This window comes from Chiloscyllium punctatum, chromosome 17, assembly GCF_047496795.1.
Source record: "Chiloscyllium punctatum isolate Juve2018m chromosome 17, sChiPun1.3, whole genome shotgun sequence".
Lineage (NCBI taxonomy): Eukaryota > Metazoa > Chordata > Chondrichthyes > Orectolobiformes > Hemiscylliidae > Chiloscyllium > Chiloscyllium punctatum.
Window position 1 is genome coordinate 46,696,303 of NC_092755.1, and position 17,152 is coordinate 46,713,454.

The 17,152-nt window shown below is 44.5% G+C and overlaps 1 protein-coding gene across 5 annotated transcripts in view; it reads right to left on the reverse strand.

Moving 5' to 3' along the window:
- Positions 1–17,152, reverse strand: part of cabin1 (calcineurin binding protein 1) — a 477,539-nt gene that overhangs the window by 63,112 nt on the left and 397,275 nt on the right. For all 5 annotated transcript variants that reach the window (XM_072587055.1, XM_072587057.1, XM_072587054.1 and 2 more), the window contains one exon: positions 6,280–6,354. In XM_072587055.1, coding sequence (XP_072443156.1) covers positions 6,280–6,354 — 75 coding nt within the window. The remainder of the gene's footprint in view (positions 1–6,279; positions 6,355–17,152) is intronic.

A 17,152-nucleotide genomic window follows, 5' to 3' on the forward strand; every position in this document is an offset into this window, starting at 1 on the left:
AAGTTTTGCATTTCTTGCGGTTGCAGGGGAAGGTGCCGGGAGTGGAGGTTGGGTTGGTGGGGGGTGTGGGATCTGACAAGGGAGTCACGGAGGGAGTGGTCTTTTTGGAACACTGATAGGGGAGGGGATGGAAATATATCCTTGGTGGTGGGGTCCGTTTGGGGGTGGCAGAAATGACGACAGATGATACGCTGGACATGGAGGTTGGTGGGGTGGTAGGTGAGGACCAGTGGGGTTCTGTCCTGGTGGCGGTTGGAGGGGCAGGGCTCAAGGGCGGAGGAGCAGGAAGTGGAGGAGATGCGGTGGAGAGCATCTGGGGGGATATTGTGGTCTTTGAAGAAGGAAGCCATCTGGGTTGTACGGTATTGGAACTGGTCCTCCTGGGAGCAGATGCGGCAGAGACGAAGGAATTGGGAATATGGGATGGTGTTTTTACAGGGGGCAGGATGGGAGGAGGTGTAGTCTAGGTAGCTGTGGGAGTCGGGAAAAAGTGATGTTTGTGATTGAACAGTGTGGTTGTAGATGCTTCGAAGTTACACTGGGTGATCGCAGTCTTAATAGTGGAACGTTATGCACTTTTCTCTACGTATACCTTTAGGTATGAGACTGTCAATTTCAATGTAGCTTCAACAGCAAGCCACTGTTCCAGCTTGAAACCACGAACGTTCTTATCAATACCTCTTCACTATTTCTGTTATCTTTCAAGCAGGTTTACATTGTGAACGCTGATTACCACTTGGGGCACATTCCACCAGATGTTACCAAACCAAACGATGACTTAATATGTGCCATTGCAATGAGTTTGCGAAAGCAGTGTTGATCATCAATGTGGCTACTATTGTCCAACACGTCTCACAATGTAACAAAGAACTTGCTGAGATCTCCAGCCACTGATTTGATGAATATTAGATGAAATAATTTTTGTTCGGGTTCCTCATGCAACAATTAATGGCGTTTTTGTAAATTTGATGCCCCCACCCCATGTGCAGTGGAGAGACTCCGAGCCAGACACTTTCACACAATTGATCTAATCAGGTAGTGAGACTCACCGTAACAACTCAATGTGCACCAGCCCATACAAACACACCCACAGTCAATGTCCACATATGTGCATGGATGGATGGATGGACACATACACACACTCAACTTGTGAACAGCATTTTATAAATGGACATCCTTCAGCTGCCAGCAGTTAAGTACTACATCTTTGATTTGGTGACTCATTCCAAATAATTCTAATTAAACTGGCTGGGATTTTATGGGATGCCAGCTGTCAGGCTGGAGCTGAGCAGATACAGAGGCAACACTGCAGTTTCTGCAATGATCTGGAGAGGACATTTGAATGAAGCTGCCAGGAAAGCAGGGCCCTTGAACTGTATCTGGAGGTTTGAAGTGATGTTTCATCACTGACATTTCAGTTTACTGATGCTGGTACCCAATATGCAAAAAGGTTCCAGGACTTAAGAAATTAAATGAAGTCCTGTAAAAAGACAGTTTACAATAAATTTGCATTAGTCCTTTGCACTGTCATGTATATTTGACTTTAACCTAAAATTATTAGATGCCCACCCAGAGATTATTAGGATTTGCAATTACTCTCCGAGCTCTTGGTAAAGATGCAAGAATATCAAGAGTTATAAAATAATTATAGTATAGTTAATAATAATTACAGTCTGGTGTAATTATAATGACAGACTGTAGAGGGAAGAAAAACAGCAGACACTGCCATGCTTGTGGCTAGCAGGTACATGACAGTGGAGTCGAAAATTATGTTGTTGGAAAAGAACAGCAGGTCAGGCAGCATCTGAGGAGCAGGAGAGTTGACGTTTCAGGCATAAGGCCCTCAGCAGGAATTGGGAAGGTAGCTGAGAGATAAATAGCAGGGTGGGGTTGGGGGTTAGGTAGCTGGGAAGGCGCTAAGTAGATGCAGTTAGCGATAGGTCCGTGGGGAGGGTGGAGTGGATAGGTGGGAAGGAAGATGGCAGGTAGGATAGATCAAGAAAGTAGTGCCAAGTTGTAGAGTTGGATCTGGGATGAGGTGGGGGGGGGGAGGGGAGATGAGGAAACTAGTGAAGTCAACATTAATGCCATGTGATTGAAGGGTCCCAAGGTGGAAGATGAGGTGCTCTTCCTCCAGTTGTTGGGTAGCTTGGATTTGACAATGGAGGCGGCCCAGGACTTGCATGTCCTTGGTGGGGCGGGAGGGGGAGTTGAAGTGATCAGCCACGGGAGGTAAGTGGGTTGCGTAGGCAGTTGCGAAGGAAGGACACATGGCTGTAGTAGTGGGTCTTAACATTTAATGTGTTTGAAGAGGGTGAGGGCAGTGGAAATGACCTAGGGGGTGCAGTGAGAGAGACACTCACAGATTCTTGTGGAGGGAGGAGGAGAACTTTTTCAAGTCAGGCTTCCTTGCAGGAGGCTTCACAGTGACGTTACAACAACTAGGAGAAAGTGAGCACTGCAGATGCTGGAGAGTCAAGGTCAAAAAGTGTGGTGCTAGAAAAGCACAGCAGGTCAAGCGGCACCCGAGGAGCTGGAGAGTCAACGAATCAGACATAAGCCCATAACCAGGAATGTTGGGGGTGGGATGGAAGGAGGCTGAGAAATAAATAGGACGGTGGGGGTGGGGGTGGGGGAGGTAGCTGGAAAGGAGATAGGTAGATGAAGGTGGGTGTTGATAGTGGCAGGTCGGTGGGGAGGGTGGAGTGGATAGGTGGGATAGAAGATGGATAGGTCAAACAGTTCAAGAGGGCAGTGCCAAGTTGGAGGTTTGGATCTGGGATGGAGGTGGGGGGGGGGGGGGAGAGAAACAGTGGAGACCAAAGGCTGGAGTCACTAATGCATAAGAATATTTTGTCACATTGCTGACCAGTAGCCATGAATAACATACCCTTTAATTATTTTTTAAAACTTGTTATACACAAGGTAGCTGGGAAGGCGCTAAGTAGATGCAGTTAGCGATAGGTCCGTGGGGAGATGGCAGGTAGGACAGTTCAAAGAGGGCAGTGCCGAGTTGTAGAGTTGGATCTGGGATGAGGTGGGAGGGGGAGGGGGGGGGGGGGAGGGGAGATGAGGAAACTACTGAAGTCAACATTAATGCCATGTGATTGAAGGGTCCCAAGGTGGAAGATGAGGTGCTCTTCCTCCAGTTGTTGGGTGGCTTGGATTTGACAATGGAGGCGGCCCAGGACTTGCATGTCCTTGGTGGGGCGGGAGGGGGAGTTGAAGTCGTTGGCCATGGGGGACATGTAGGTTGCGTAGAAAGAGCCCTAAGGAACAAAATTTGACTCAAAGCCACATTTGGAGACTTTAGCCCAGATGAATAAACGTTCGGTCAAAGGAATAGGTTTTAAAGGTAGAGTAGTGGAGGGGGAAATTCCAGAGCTTAAGGCACGTGAAGGAACAGCCATCGATTGTGAAGTTGCACTTGCTTAAGAAACTAGAATTGGTGAAGCACAGAGAACAGGATATTGGCATGGCTGTGAGGGATCGGGAGAGAGGGTGGTGGGCACAATTGGAAGAGTCATAGAGTCACACAGCATGGAATCAGGCCATTGTCCAACTCATCCATGCCAACAGGTTTCCTAAATTAATCAAGTCCCACTTGCCTGTGTGTGGCCCATATCCCTCTAAACCTTTCCTATTCATGAAAAGAGTCCAAATGCCTTTTAAATGTAACTGTACATGCATCTACCACTTCCTCTGGCAGCTCGTCCATACATGCACCAGCGTCTGTGTGGAAAAACCGCCCCTCAGATCCCTTGTATATCTTTCCCCTCATACCTTAGACCTAGGCCCTCTGGTTTTGGACCTCTCTACCCTGGGGCAAAGACCAAGAGGTATTCGGCTTAAAGAAGTTGTGTCAAAACATAACCCTGGTTGCTAGGAAAAGCAAAAGAACCTCTTGCCCTTTCACCCCACCTCCCGTTGAAAACCTAGCTGAGCCTCTGCCTGTCCTGCCACTGCCATGCTCAACAATACACTGCACATTTTAAATGGATGCCTTGGCCGCAACATCATTAGTGCTCTGGGCTGTGCACGCCAATCATTTCAAGATTAGATTCCCTACAGTGTGGAAACAAGCTCTTCAGCCCAACCAGTCCACACTGAACCTTCAAAGAGTAACCCACCCAGACTCATTTCCCTCTGACTAATGCACCTAACACTATGGACAATTTAGCATGGCCAATTCACCTGACTTGCACATCTTTGGACTGTGGGAGGAAACCGGGGCATCCAGAGGAAACCCACGCAGACACGGGGAGAATGTGCAAACTCCACACAGACAGTCACCTGAGGCAGGAATCAAACCCAGGTCCCTGGCGCTGTGAGGCAACAGTGCTAACCACTGAGCCACTGTGCCTTCCTTCTGCATTGTTGAAACACTTAAGAGGAGCTGTCATAAACACCGCATAGGGACTTTTCTAAGTGCTATTTGAGAGTTCACAGACTCAGGCAAAGGTGCAGGCTTGTATGTTGTATAACAAAGACTTAAAAAAACGTATCATTTTTGATTTTGGAAGTGCTATTAAGAAACTGTCAACTGCCCTAGTACACCAGTACAGTCTTTTATACACTAGTTAGCACAGCATTGTTACAGGTCCCAGCACGCTGCATTGCTAAATAATTCACAAATTATAAAATAATACTGCCCAAAAGCAATTACGTTTTTTTATAAAAGTATTTGTTTAACTTGAGTCAGCAATTTACATAACTTGCATTTTCAGAGGTGGGATTGCACTGATGAAGGAGGTGAAACCATGTTCTGCTGATAAGATCACAGGAAGTCATCTCTGTTGAGAAGGCAGTTTCCACATAGTTCACATCTGCTGGTTCAGATCATAGCACAACCCTGCACCTGTTCCTTCTGATGAAGTTTAGCGCATTTTACAGCAACCAAAATATCATTGGGAAATCAGATTTCTTCAAATGCCTAGTCACAGTGTCAAGCACAGCTGCAGCACGCTTTTATCCCACTTGATGCTTTTCCTGTGGTCACTGCACCGGTTCGTATAGTGACTGAGCTGGGCAGCTCATGTCGAGAGGTAAAGGAGATAGAGGTCACTGCGACCTAGCTGATCCAGAGATCTGAAAAGCTCAATTTCCATTGTACCCATGTAATTTTGTGTGAAAGATTGTAAGATCCGAGTAAAGAAGTGTTTGCAGAAGGGAGTGTGTGAATGATTGAGAGAGAGAGAGAGGCAGACTGCAGGTGTGAGTGCAAGACAGAGGATGCAGAAAACAAATGCTGAATTAGGGAACAATATGTCAAAACGATTGAATCAGTGCACGAGGGAAGAGAGCACAACAGTGAACAATGAGTCCATGAGAGCACGTATGAGTGACCAGGAGTCCAAGTGAGACAATGAATGAGATTGAGCCAATGAGTGAAAGAGGAAGCAAATGAGTCAATGCGAGAGAGAGAGAGAGAGAGAGAGAGAGTGTGAACGAAAATCAAAGAGCAATGGAGAATATGCATGGGTTCTGCCGACATCACGAGACATAGCATTATCCAAGCATCGATCTGCTCTAGTGCTAGTGCAGCTGTTTACAACTAAAGCATCGCAGCCTCCACTGTACTGCTTTTTATTTTGTAGTGCTCTACTCAACTCTGTGAAACACATTTAGTACATTGACCACAAAACCTCACAGATATCACATCAGCATAACCACCCTGGGTTTACATATTTCTGGCAAAGAGTGTATTTTCTTTAATCAAGCTGCACTTAGTCATTGGCCAGGAACTGTGTAATCTAAATACTAACATCATCTTTACACAAGATCCATGAACCCCTGCTGCCTTCAGTGTGTCTCATCAAAAACGGGGAGTTTATCAGTTCTACTTGATGTAATAATGGCCTGACTATCTCTGTTTCATTTCCAACCATGGCTTAGCAAGAATCTGCTGTAATTTAGTATCAAATAGGAAATCTCCAACTGTGGCACAGACTAGACATTACGTGGAATACTACCACCTCAGACGCTTGACTTTGGAACTAGTTTTATAAAGGATAACTAGGTTGGACAATAGTGCCAGGCTTCTGAAACAAGTTTGCCCTCTTACTGTTGAGTGGCTAGGTTCTGAACTTCTCTGTAATTATGGCTTCGAAGAGAGAGACAGAGAGAGAGAGACAGAGAGAGAGAGACAGAGAGAGAGAGACAGAGAGAGAGAGACAGAGAGAGAGAGACAGAGAGAGACAGAGACATGGGGACACACACACACAAACTCTAGAAGTACTCGCCTTCCAATCGCTCACACTCATTGCCTGGGTTGGTTACCTGTTTTTGCGTTGACGTGGCCATTTGCAGCTGGCAGAATTTCATGGCTTGCTCCAAAGCTACATCCTCATCAACCTAGAAAAAGATTCAAAAGTTAGCAAGAAGAAAGTAGAAAATGTGAAATCCCACAGGAATGGAATCGCATTTCCTTCCCTCAGTGGAAACATCAAATAACAAAGTATAAAATCTCTGTAGTACAACATTACAGTCCAGTGGACTCATGTAGATCTGTATATGTTCACAGCCAGAACTCAAGAACTGAATGACCAGAAATGTCAATATGTCACATTAAGCCTGTCTACTTGTTCAATTCAATACATAACTCACAATCTCCTTCCTCTCCACAAACAGCACTAGTTGCTCCTTAAAACCACTTATTCTATCCCCTCCAATGCCCAGTAATCTATTCCATAATTCTCTAATTCAATAAGTGAATCAAAATAAATTGCCCTCACTTTTCACACCATTGTGAAGTCCAAATACCAGGGACAACTGACCTGGGTCAATGCTGTTAATTTGCTTAAACAATACTGAGGATTTCAGTTAGATTGTCTTCAACTCTCCTGCTTTTGAATGGAAACAGGCATAACTTTCAGAATTACTTACATTCCCAGTAGTTGGAACCAACTTCATTGCCCTCTCTCCACATGCTCCTTGGGCAACATGATCTGATCCAATGCCTCAGGAGAGCAGAAACCAAATCAATCTCCACACATAGAAAAATGTGAGTCACACATCAGCATGGAATATTACTCCTTATGGAAAATACCGTCATTGTACCCCTCCGCATTACAGACAATTGGAGGGACTAAGCATGATGGCCCCTTGAAAACAGGCATACTTTTCATGACAATGAATCAGAGTGTGGCACATCATCTGAATAATTTCTGTATGTACCAGCACTAACTGTACCATTCACTAGCTGTATGGACCAGTGCGGGCCATGGTTACTTGTTAACATTGCTTCATGCTATCCTGTGAACAATAGGTGACTGTGAAAGAGACTGTAGACACACCTTTACTTTTATTAGTCACTCTTGGGACATGGACGTCACTGGCTGGCTAGGATTTATTGCCCATTCCTAGTTGTATTTGAGAAGGTGTGGGTGAGCTGCCTTCTTGAACTGCTGCAGTCCATGTACGGTAGGTAGACCCATAATGTCCTTAGGGAGGGAATTTCAGGATTTTGACTCAATGTCACTGAAGGAACAGTGGTATATTTCCAAGGAAGGGTGGTGAGTGGCTGAGAGGAGAACTTGCAAGTGGTGGTATTTCCCTGTACCTACTGCCCTTGTCCTTCCAGATGAAAGTAGCCATGGGTTTGGAAGGTGTTGTCTAAGCAGCCTTTGGTGAATTTCTGCAGTGCAATTTGTAGCTCGTACACACTTCTGCCACTTGCCTGGATGGATGCAGCTCCAACAACACCCAAGAAATTTGACCCCATCCAGGACAAAGCAGCTTGCTTGATCAGCACCACATCCACAAGCATCCACTCCCTCCACCACTGTCAAGTTTCTTGAGTGGTGTTGGAGCTGCACCCATCCAGACAAGTGGGCACTCCTGACACGTGCCTTGCAGACGTTGGACAGGCTTTGAGGGGCCAGGAAGTGAGTTACTCATTGCAGAATTCCTAGCATCTGACCTGCTCTTGTCGTCAGTGTGTTTATACGGTGAGTCCAGTTGAGTTTCTGATCAAAGATAACCCCCAGGATGTTGATAGTAGGGGATTCAGTGATGGTCACACCATTGAATGTCAAGAGGTGGTGGTTAGTTTGTCCCTTATTGGAAACAGTCATTATCTGGGAGTTGTGTGGCACGAGCATTACTTGCCACTTGTCAGCCCAAGCTTGGATATTGCCCAGATCTTGTTGCATTTGGACAGGGATTGCTTCAGTACCTGAGGGGAATGCTGCTGAAAATCACCAGTATGTCACCATGTCACCAGTAGCTCATCTCTGGGTTTGCCATGGTGATTGAAATACAGTTGCTACAGCAGGTAGCTCCAGAACAAAGGGCATGCCCATTATATACAGCATCATTCCTTGTGCTGACACATGGTGAAATTCATTCTGCTTCTGGTAATGATAACGTTGGCACACAGTACCAGCAAAGTCATGTGCATGCAACCACTGGCTCCTGTACCATAAACCTTGCAAATTCTCGTGCTCGCTTATCTGCGCGTCTCTGACAAAAGGGAATACAATAAAGTTATCGGTCTTTGAATATAGTGTTTCAGTGACCTCCCTTACTCAACAGTGGACAGTGAGATATTACTCACATCTCCAGCACAAACCTGGAAGAAGCCAGATGCAGAGACTGGCAATGCTATCCTACGGGGACAGATGTCATGGTTTGTTCACCCTGTATATTCTCAGTGAATATAAAATGGCATCAGGCATAACTCTGCCTCAAAAGCATACATCTGAAATAGAGGCACCAACTTGGATCTCAAAAGACAAGTGCAGTATTGAGGAAACAAGTGCCACATAACCAAATTTGGCCTCTCAGAACCTTCAACACTAGTTACATATGAACAATTCGCTGAGATTTGAACTGGATTTGCAATGTGACAAAGACCATACAATGCTCCACTGATGACACTGTCCAATTGTTAGGAATGTTAAATTGTAAATGTTAACATTGGTCGTGGTTCAGTGAAGTGCAGCCTTACCATCCTCCCCACCATGTCAGCTGGTCAGTATTATATATTCCACTTCAAAAGGTGAGAGCACTCCCATCTCGAGTGAAGCTCCACTGCAGAACTGAGGGAGTTCAGTGGAATAGGAAATGATATTTCATTTTCGATAGGCCGTTAAACTGAGGGACTATGGATCTATTTCAAAGGGGAGCAGGGAAGTTATTCCAAGTTGTGTAGCCAATAATTAACTCAGCATCAACATCATTTGAAAAACTTGGGTCATTCCCACATTGCTGTTGGAAGCTAGATGTAGAAAAGTTTGGACATAGCGGTTCTCACTGAGAAATACTCCTTCTCTAATCAGAAGGTAGCTATTCCCTAAACCGCTATTACCTCGAGGAGGGACAGGTGCACAAACTGATCTCCAACCCAGTCTAACCAAGAGAAAGGTGAGCTAAGAGTCCAGATAACTAACTGTGAAAGAAATCTAATAAATAAATTAACATTGAGCTTTTGGTTTGCAAAACTGAACCTCTGTTAATAACCCAGCCATGACACATATGAAGCAACTGTTGGCCACTCAGCCCATCGGTCATGTGATATGATCATGGCTGATACAATTCTTCCACATGCCTGCCTCTCACGTCCTTGGCTTATCGCGAAGCTGTAATCCCGCTGTAAATTACTGGTTGTATGAGGGAAGTAGGTGAGAGCTCATCCCCTCAACGACATTGTCCTCTGCTGCTCAATTCTTCTGAATTGCTTAATTGAAAAGATCAATGTCTCAGTTACACATAAGGTCTCTGACACCCAATTGCATATTCCTCTGCACCACTGACATTCGAATGGTAAGTTTGTAGTTACCTGATTTTTTTTCCCCCTACTTTTCAAGGTGCGAAAAGCAGAACATGTTGTTTAGTTGCTTTATGATATAATGCTCTCCAGTCTGCTTACAAAACTGACACACTACTATCAGAGCTTCCTTTGTCTTTCTCTTGTACAACAACCAGCTCTTACACTCCATTCAGCTCCCAGCTATCCCTACCCTCCATATCCTCTCCATCTCTGCCCACATCTTTGGGCATTTCCCCTTTCCGATATCAGCAATACCAAAGCTACTTGGACATCTTCAGCAGCCACACTTCGCTGGCACTGACTTCATTAACCTTGCTATCTTTTGCTCCTCACTGCGAAAATATCTGAGAATCTGAGGCATGATGTTCAAGCTGAGTTACATTTCCTTCCTCAAACCTGCTGTAGTGCGAAGATCATATTCTTCCACTTCAAAAACCATGCCGACTTGGAGTCTTTTCTCCCTTTCTCTAGGAAATCAGGTAAAAACATTATCAACTCATGGTCCAACTTCTTGCGTGTTTTCTTGAGCTGAATGTGCACCATGCTTTACAGCTTGCACCAAACACTACACCCAAATCCTCAGCTGTGCAAAGCTACATACTTTCATAGGCTCCATTTCCATGGTGCACTGGCTCCTGTGCTCAAATAAAGCAATTTGAGAATCATCACCCTCATCAATAACCTTGCCACACATTTCTTTAGTGAATTTCACATGCTATATATTTACTCTATCATCTTCCAATCCTTGGCATCTTCTGGACCCTGGCGTTTTGCAGCCGGGCACATTTCAAAGTCCATGACTACATGCTGAGGGACACACTAAAGCTTGGTTCAGCTGCCACCAAGGTGCAGTGGGAAAGATCACTGTCTAAGGGCTTCCTGCAAAAAGTGGAATGGGGACCCCATTCAGATCACAGATCCCCAACCCCCATTGACCCAAAATATTTGTAAATATCTATCCTGCATGAGTTTAAAAACTCCCGTTTTCACAATTGCATGGAAGCTCTGTGGGATGTGAAACTCCAACGTCATCTCAGTGCATCTTTTTTCACTCTGCAAAGACTGTATGGAATGGATTCAATCCATCATAGAATCCCTACAGTGTGGAAACAGACCTTTTGGCCCAACAAGTCCACACCGACCCTCCGAAGAGTAACCCACCCAGACCCATCCCCCTACCCTATATTTACCCCTGACTAATGCACCTAAACCTATGGGAAATTTAGAATGGCCAATCCAGCTAACCTGCACATCTTTGGATTGTGGGAGGAAACCGGAGCACCCGGAGGAAACCCATGCAGACACGGGGAGAATGTACAAACTCCACACAGTCAGTCACCCGAGGCTGGGATTGAACCCAGGTCCCTGGCGCTGTGAGCTAGCAGTGCTAACCACTGAGCCACTGTGCCACCCCCGTGAGAACCATGAGAAAGTACTTATAGACAAACGTTTTATGAATAAAGTATATTTTTGCAATAAGAAAAAAAAACTCCCCTGGTCCCTCACTTCATCCATTCCACTGGAATCCTCATTGCTTTGGAACTCTGTTTTATTCCAGAAAGCCAGCAGGTGACTGATAGAACTGGAGCACATACATGTATTTCTACTTACAAATACCCTCCAGCCCCAGGTTCAAGCTCGGTCTATTTGCTTTCTAAATACATGAACCAGCTTGAGCATGCTACAACACAACACTGACCATCACAGAACTTCTGGATCAATGTAGGGACACTACCACTCTGCCACAAAACCCTCCTGGGTCTATTCGCAGGGAATCAAGTGGGTAATACATATCTGCAAACAATTAAACAGAATTCAGACTGCTTCCATTTTAACAGCTCCCCAGTATTTTCAAAAGCTCTCTGAAAATCTTTTCCTTTGGCGATGTTATTGCTTTTGCAGTTGACATCATAACATTGAAACATCTATCTGCCTCAAAACTACAAGTGGCCATTTGTGCATCACTAATAAGCAATGCGCTGGATGTCAGAGTCAGTGCAAGTACATAGGGTGTGTGTTCTCATGGCTAGCAGATTATATCAAGCAACATCCTTTCAGGTGTTCACAATGGCCAAATCACTCACCATGTTCAATCACCGAGTGGTCGATTAGCTCATTTGTAACGCAGTGATGCCAAAAATGTGGGTTCAATTCTTGTACCAGCTGAGGTATGGTGAACCCTTTGGTTAAACCACCACCTGCCATCTCTCTCTAATGGGAATGCAGCTCTATGACCTGCTAGAACTACGACAACTTGCAGTCAGAGGACTGGAAAATGGTTAATGTAACACCGCTGTTTAGGAAGAGGACTGAAGACAGCAAATTATAGGCCAGTTAGCCTGACCTCGGTAAGATTTTAGAGGAGATTATTAAGGACAAGATTGAGGAGTACCTAGAAGTGCATGGTAAAATAGGGCTGGGTTAGCACGGCTTCGTCAAGGGGAGACTATGCTTGACAATCTGTTTGAATTCTTTAAGGAGATAAGGAGCAAGCTAGACAAAGGAAAACCAGTGGATATGATCTATTTGGATTTCTACAAGGCCTTTGACAAGGGGCCACACAGGAGGCTGCTAAATAAGAGAAGAGGTCATGGTGTTAGGGGTAAGGCACTGGTGTGGACAGAGGATTGGCTGACTGGCAGAAAGCAAAGAGTGGGGATAAATTGGTCTTACGATGGCAGCTGGTGACTCGTGGAGTTCTATCGGGGTCCGTGCTGGGACCACAGGTATTCATGTTAGACATTAACGTCCTGGACGAAGGAACTAAGGGTATAGTTGCTACATCTGTAAATGATATAAAGATAGGTGGGACAGGTAGTGTTAAGGAAGCAGGGAGGCTGCAGAAGGACTTGGGCAGGCTAGGAGTGAGCAAAGAAACGGCAGATGGAATACAATGTGGGAAAGTGTGGCATCAAGCACTTTGATCGGAAGAGTAGAGGCACAGACCATTTTCTAAACAGGGAAAGGCTCAGAAATCTGAAGCACAAAGGGTTTTGGGAGTCTAGTTCAGGATTCTCTTAAGGTTAAGATGCCGGTTCAGTTGGCAGTTAGAAAAGCACATCAATATGAGCATTCATTTGACAGGGCTGGAGTACAAGAGCAAAGATGCACTGTTGAAGCTGTATAAAGCTCAGTCAGACCATATCTGGAATATTATGAGCACTTTTCTGCCCTGTATCTAAAGAATGCTATGCTGACATTGGAAGAGGTCCAGAGGAGGTTTCTAAGAATGATCCTGGGTCTTGATAGGCTTGTCACATAAACAGCAGTTGAGGACTCTGGCTCTGTACACAATGGAGTTTAGAAGAATGAGGGATGATAGAGTCAGAGAGATGTGCATCATGGAAACAGATCCTTCGGTCCAACTCGTCCATGCTGACTCCTGATCTCATTGAAACTTACAGAATACTGAGAGGCCAATATAGAACGTACTTGGAAATACTTGTTTTCACTGGTAGGGACCAGGACCCAAGGACACAGCCTCAGAATGAAGGGGCGGCACTTTAGAACTGAGATGAGGAAGAATTTCTTCAGCCAGAGGATGGTGAATCTGTAGAACTCATTGTCACAGAAGGCCCTGAAGGCCAAGTCATTGAGTGTTTATAAGACAGACAGGTTCTTGATTGGTAAGGGGACCAAGAATTAAGGGGAGAAGGCAGAAGAATGGGATTGACAAACATATCTGCCACAATCGAATAGTTGAGTAGACTCAATGGGCCGAATAGCCAAAATCTGTTCCTATATTTATGACTTTACTTTGCAAAACTCAGAGAAGAACGTCTCACCTTAGATGCAATTCTGAGATTGGGAAGACAACACTTGCTGCACAATCTCCGTGTATTAAAAATTACACAAACAATTTAAGATTATCAGTTATGCGAGAAGTTAAATACATTCTTATGCAGGGACCCATCCTCTGCAAGAAAATGGAACACCTCCAGGTATTGAACCTTTCTTGAATTAACTAGAGATGTTGGGAATAATACTTCCCCAGCACATTCTTCTTATAGTAGCAGAATTCACTTGCCAACCAATCAGCAAATGTTTGTTTCCTTTGAAACTTGGCATTCTTGAATCTGTTCGTGCACAATATGAAAAGTTTCTTCAACATGTCTCTTTCTTGCATAAAACTAGAGTATTGCTGAAATCAAAGAAATACAGGATAGTTCTTCAGCTCCTGGAACAGAGACCCAGCTGAGCACTTATTAGTAACAATGGAGGCTATAGCTGACAGTTCACCAAGAAGACAATCACTTCCATTTGACTTTTTCTCCACTCACTCTGCACACAGTATTTTGCTGATGTAACTTCGCTTACTTTATGCAGAGATTTAAAGTGAGCTGCAAAAGAATCAGGAACAATGTGAGGAAAAACATTTTCAGTCAGTGAGTAGTTAGAGTATGGAAAGCACTGCCTGGAAGTGTGGTCGATACAGACATTCAATAGGACATTGGATAATTGATGGGCTAAATGGTCTCGTTTGGCACTGTAACACCTCGATGATTCTATGAAAGTCACTGGCATCAGCTGCTTGAGTCCATACCAACATTTTGACCACATGGATCCTCATTTCTTCAAAAACATGGGAAAATGGACACTGTTCATATTCCTGACGGGGATGTTAAAATTAAAATTAAATTGTCGGAAACATTTTTTTAAAAAAGGGTGCCATCATGCACATGCGACTTCCACTCAAGTGTTCAACACCACATGTTATTGTGTTTGAAAGTAACAAACCCCCTGGCAAGCAGGATTGGGATCCACGGCAAGATTGTGTGGTTTTAAACAAGGAACAGCAGGCATGCCATTAACCAGCTGTCACAGCAAGAACAATTTCAGAACTTCTCTCTGCACCAGAGAGTTGAACAGAAATATTTTCATTGATAAATGCTATGGAGGTAAACATTATCGTGCTTTTCCAAAGAGTCAGTTGAACATTCAAGTTATGCTTACTTGCAAAATAATGAATTTCAGAACTGGAGGCAAAATGTGTTGCTGGAGAGCTAATTAGTTTAAACAGGAAATAGAAGGTGCGCAGATCACAAGTTATAGATCTAATGGCATGATAGTTGTTACAATTTTTATAGCCATATGTTAAAAATTCACAGGAAAACCATACAAGCAAAGTCAAGTTAGGCAAGTTGTTCTTTACAAAGTAAACAGTTTGAGAATAAATATGATCTGAAGACCATTGAAGAGACGTGGTTTCAGAATGACAAGTCTTATACTTCTCGCCATCTTCGAAAGGCAGCCAAGATCATCAAAGATCTCTCCCACCCCATTTATAATCTCTTCCAACCTCTTCTGTCAGGCAGAAGATACAAAAGCTAAAACACATGTACCACCAGATTCAAGGACAGCTTTTTCCCTGCTGTTATTAGACTTCTGAACAGACTTCTAAATTCTAAATTTAATGTTGATCTCACTCTTTGTGCACCTTCTCTGCAGCTGTAACATTGTATTCCTCACTCTGTTCTATTCCCCTAATACACTTTCTATGATATGGTCGGTCTGTACCGGATACAAAACTTTTCACTTTACCTAGGTACAAGTGACAATAATAAATCAAATTATTAGAGCGAGAGGGAGAGTAGGAAGATCGGTGAAGGTGGAGGAATAGGGCTTTAAGGATGGCAACTGTGGAAAAAGATACAGGTGATGTTTGTTCAGATGAGCAAAACGAAGAATCATTTTGGAATAGGGATGAGGAATAGCAGGCGATCTGCACCAGATCAGCATGGTGGCACAGTGGTTAGCACTGCTGCCTCAGAGCGCCAGAGACTTGGGTTCAATTCCCGCCTCAGGTGACTCTCTGTGTGGAGTTTGCACATTCTCCCTGTGTCTGTGTGGGTTTCCTCCTGTTTCCTCCCACAGTCCAAAAATGTGGATCTAGTTCAGATTACTTACAGCGTGGAAACAGGCCCTTTGGCCCAACAAGTCCACACCGACCGCCGAAGCACAACCCACCCATACCCTTACCTAACACTATGGGCAATTTAGCATGGCCAATTCACCTGGCCTGCACATTTTTGGACTGTGGGAGGAAACCGGAGCACCCGGAGGAAACCCACACAGACACGGGGAGAACGTGCAAACTCCACACAGTCAGTCGCCTGAGGCGGGAATTGAACCCGGGTCTCTGGTGCTGTGAGGCAGCAGTGCTAACCACTGTGCCACCGTGCCACCCACATGTGCAGATGAGGTGAACTGGCCGTGCTAAATTGCCCGTAGTGTTAGGTGATGGGGTAAATGTAGCAGAATGGGACTGGGTGGGTTCCTCTACGGAGGGTCAGTGTGGACTTGTTGGGCCGAAGGGCCTGTTTCCACACTGTAAGTAATCTAATCTTGACCTGGAAATACATCAGGCATAAGCCCTTCATCGGAAATGAGTCAACCAACAGCATATGGACTGCAGCTGTTCTAGGGCAACTCAGGACAGGCCATAGGCTCAGTCAGCGATTCCCATGAGTGAATAAAAAAAATAAAAGTTTTAAGGTGCTTGACAAGATGGACCTGGAAAGGTTGTTTCTATTTGATAGAGAATCTAGGGCTAGAAGGCACAAACTCAGCATAACGGGCCACCCGCTTAAGACAGATATATTACCCACTGAATTTGGATGTCTGTTTTTTTGACATTTATGCACAAGGGTTCCCAAATTTCTCTACTCTGTAGTTTTCTGCAGCCTACCTCCAATTAAACAATATTCAATTCCTCCATTCTTCATGACAAAGTGGGGTTTCAACATTTTAACAATTAACTTCAAAGGCTTAGCTGAGAGGAACAAAAAAATAGCTAAATCCACAGACTGTTAAAAGACAGGCTGGATTGTATATTGTGAAGACGACAAGAGCAATTTGAGGTTGGGTATAGATAAGTTGCATAAGTAACCAAAAATCTAGCAATTGGAGTACACTGTGAGAGAATGTGAAGTTGTTCACTTTGGCAGTAAGAGTGAATAAGCAGACTATTACTTCAATAGATATTATCTGAAGTGCAGAGGAATCTAGGTGTTTTTGTGCATGAGTCACAAAGATTTGCTAAAGGAGAGACGTTGTGAAACATAGTGTCATAGAGATATACAGCATAGAAACACCCTTTCAGTCCAATCTGTCCATGCCAACTAGATATCCCAACCCAATCTAGTCCCACCTGACAGCACCCGGCCCATATCCCTCCAAACCCTTCCTATTCATATACCCATCCAATTGCCTCTTAAATGTTGCAATTGTACCTGCCTCCACCACATCCTCTGGCAGCTCATTCCATACACGTACCACCCTCTGTGTGAAAAAGTTGCCCTTAGGCCTCCTTATATCTTTCCCCTCTCACCCTAAACCTATGCCCTTTAGTTCTGGACTCCCCAACCCCAGGGAAAAGAC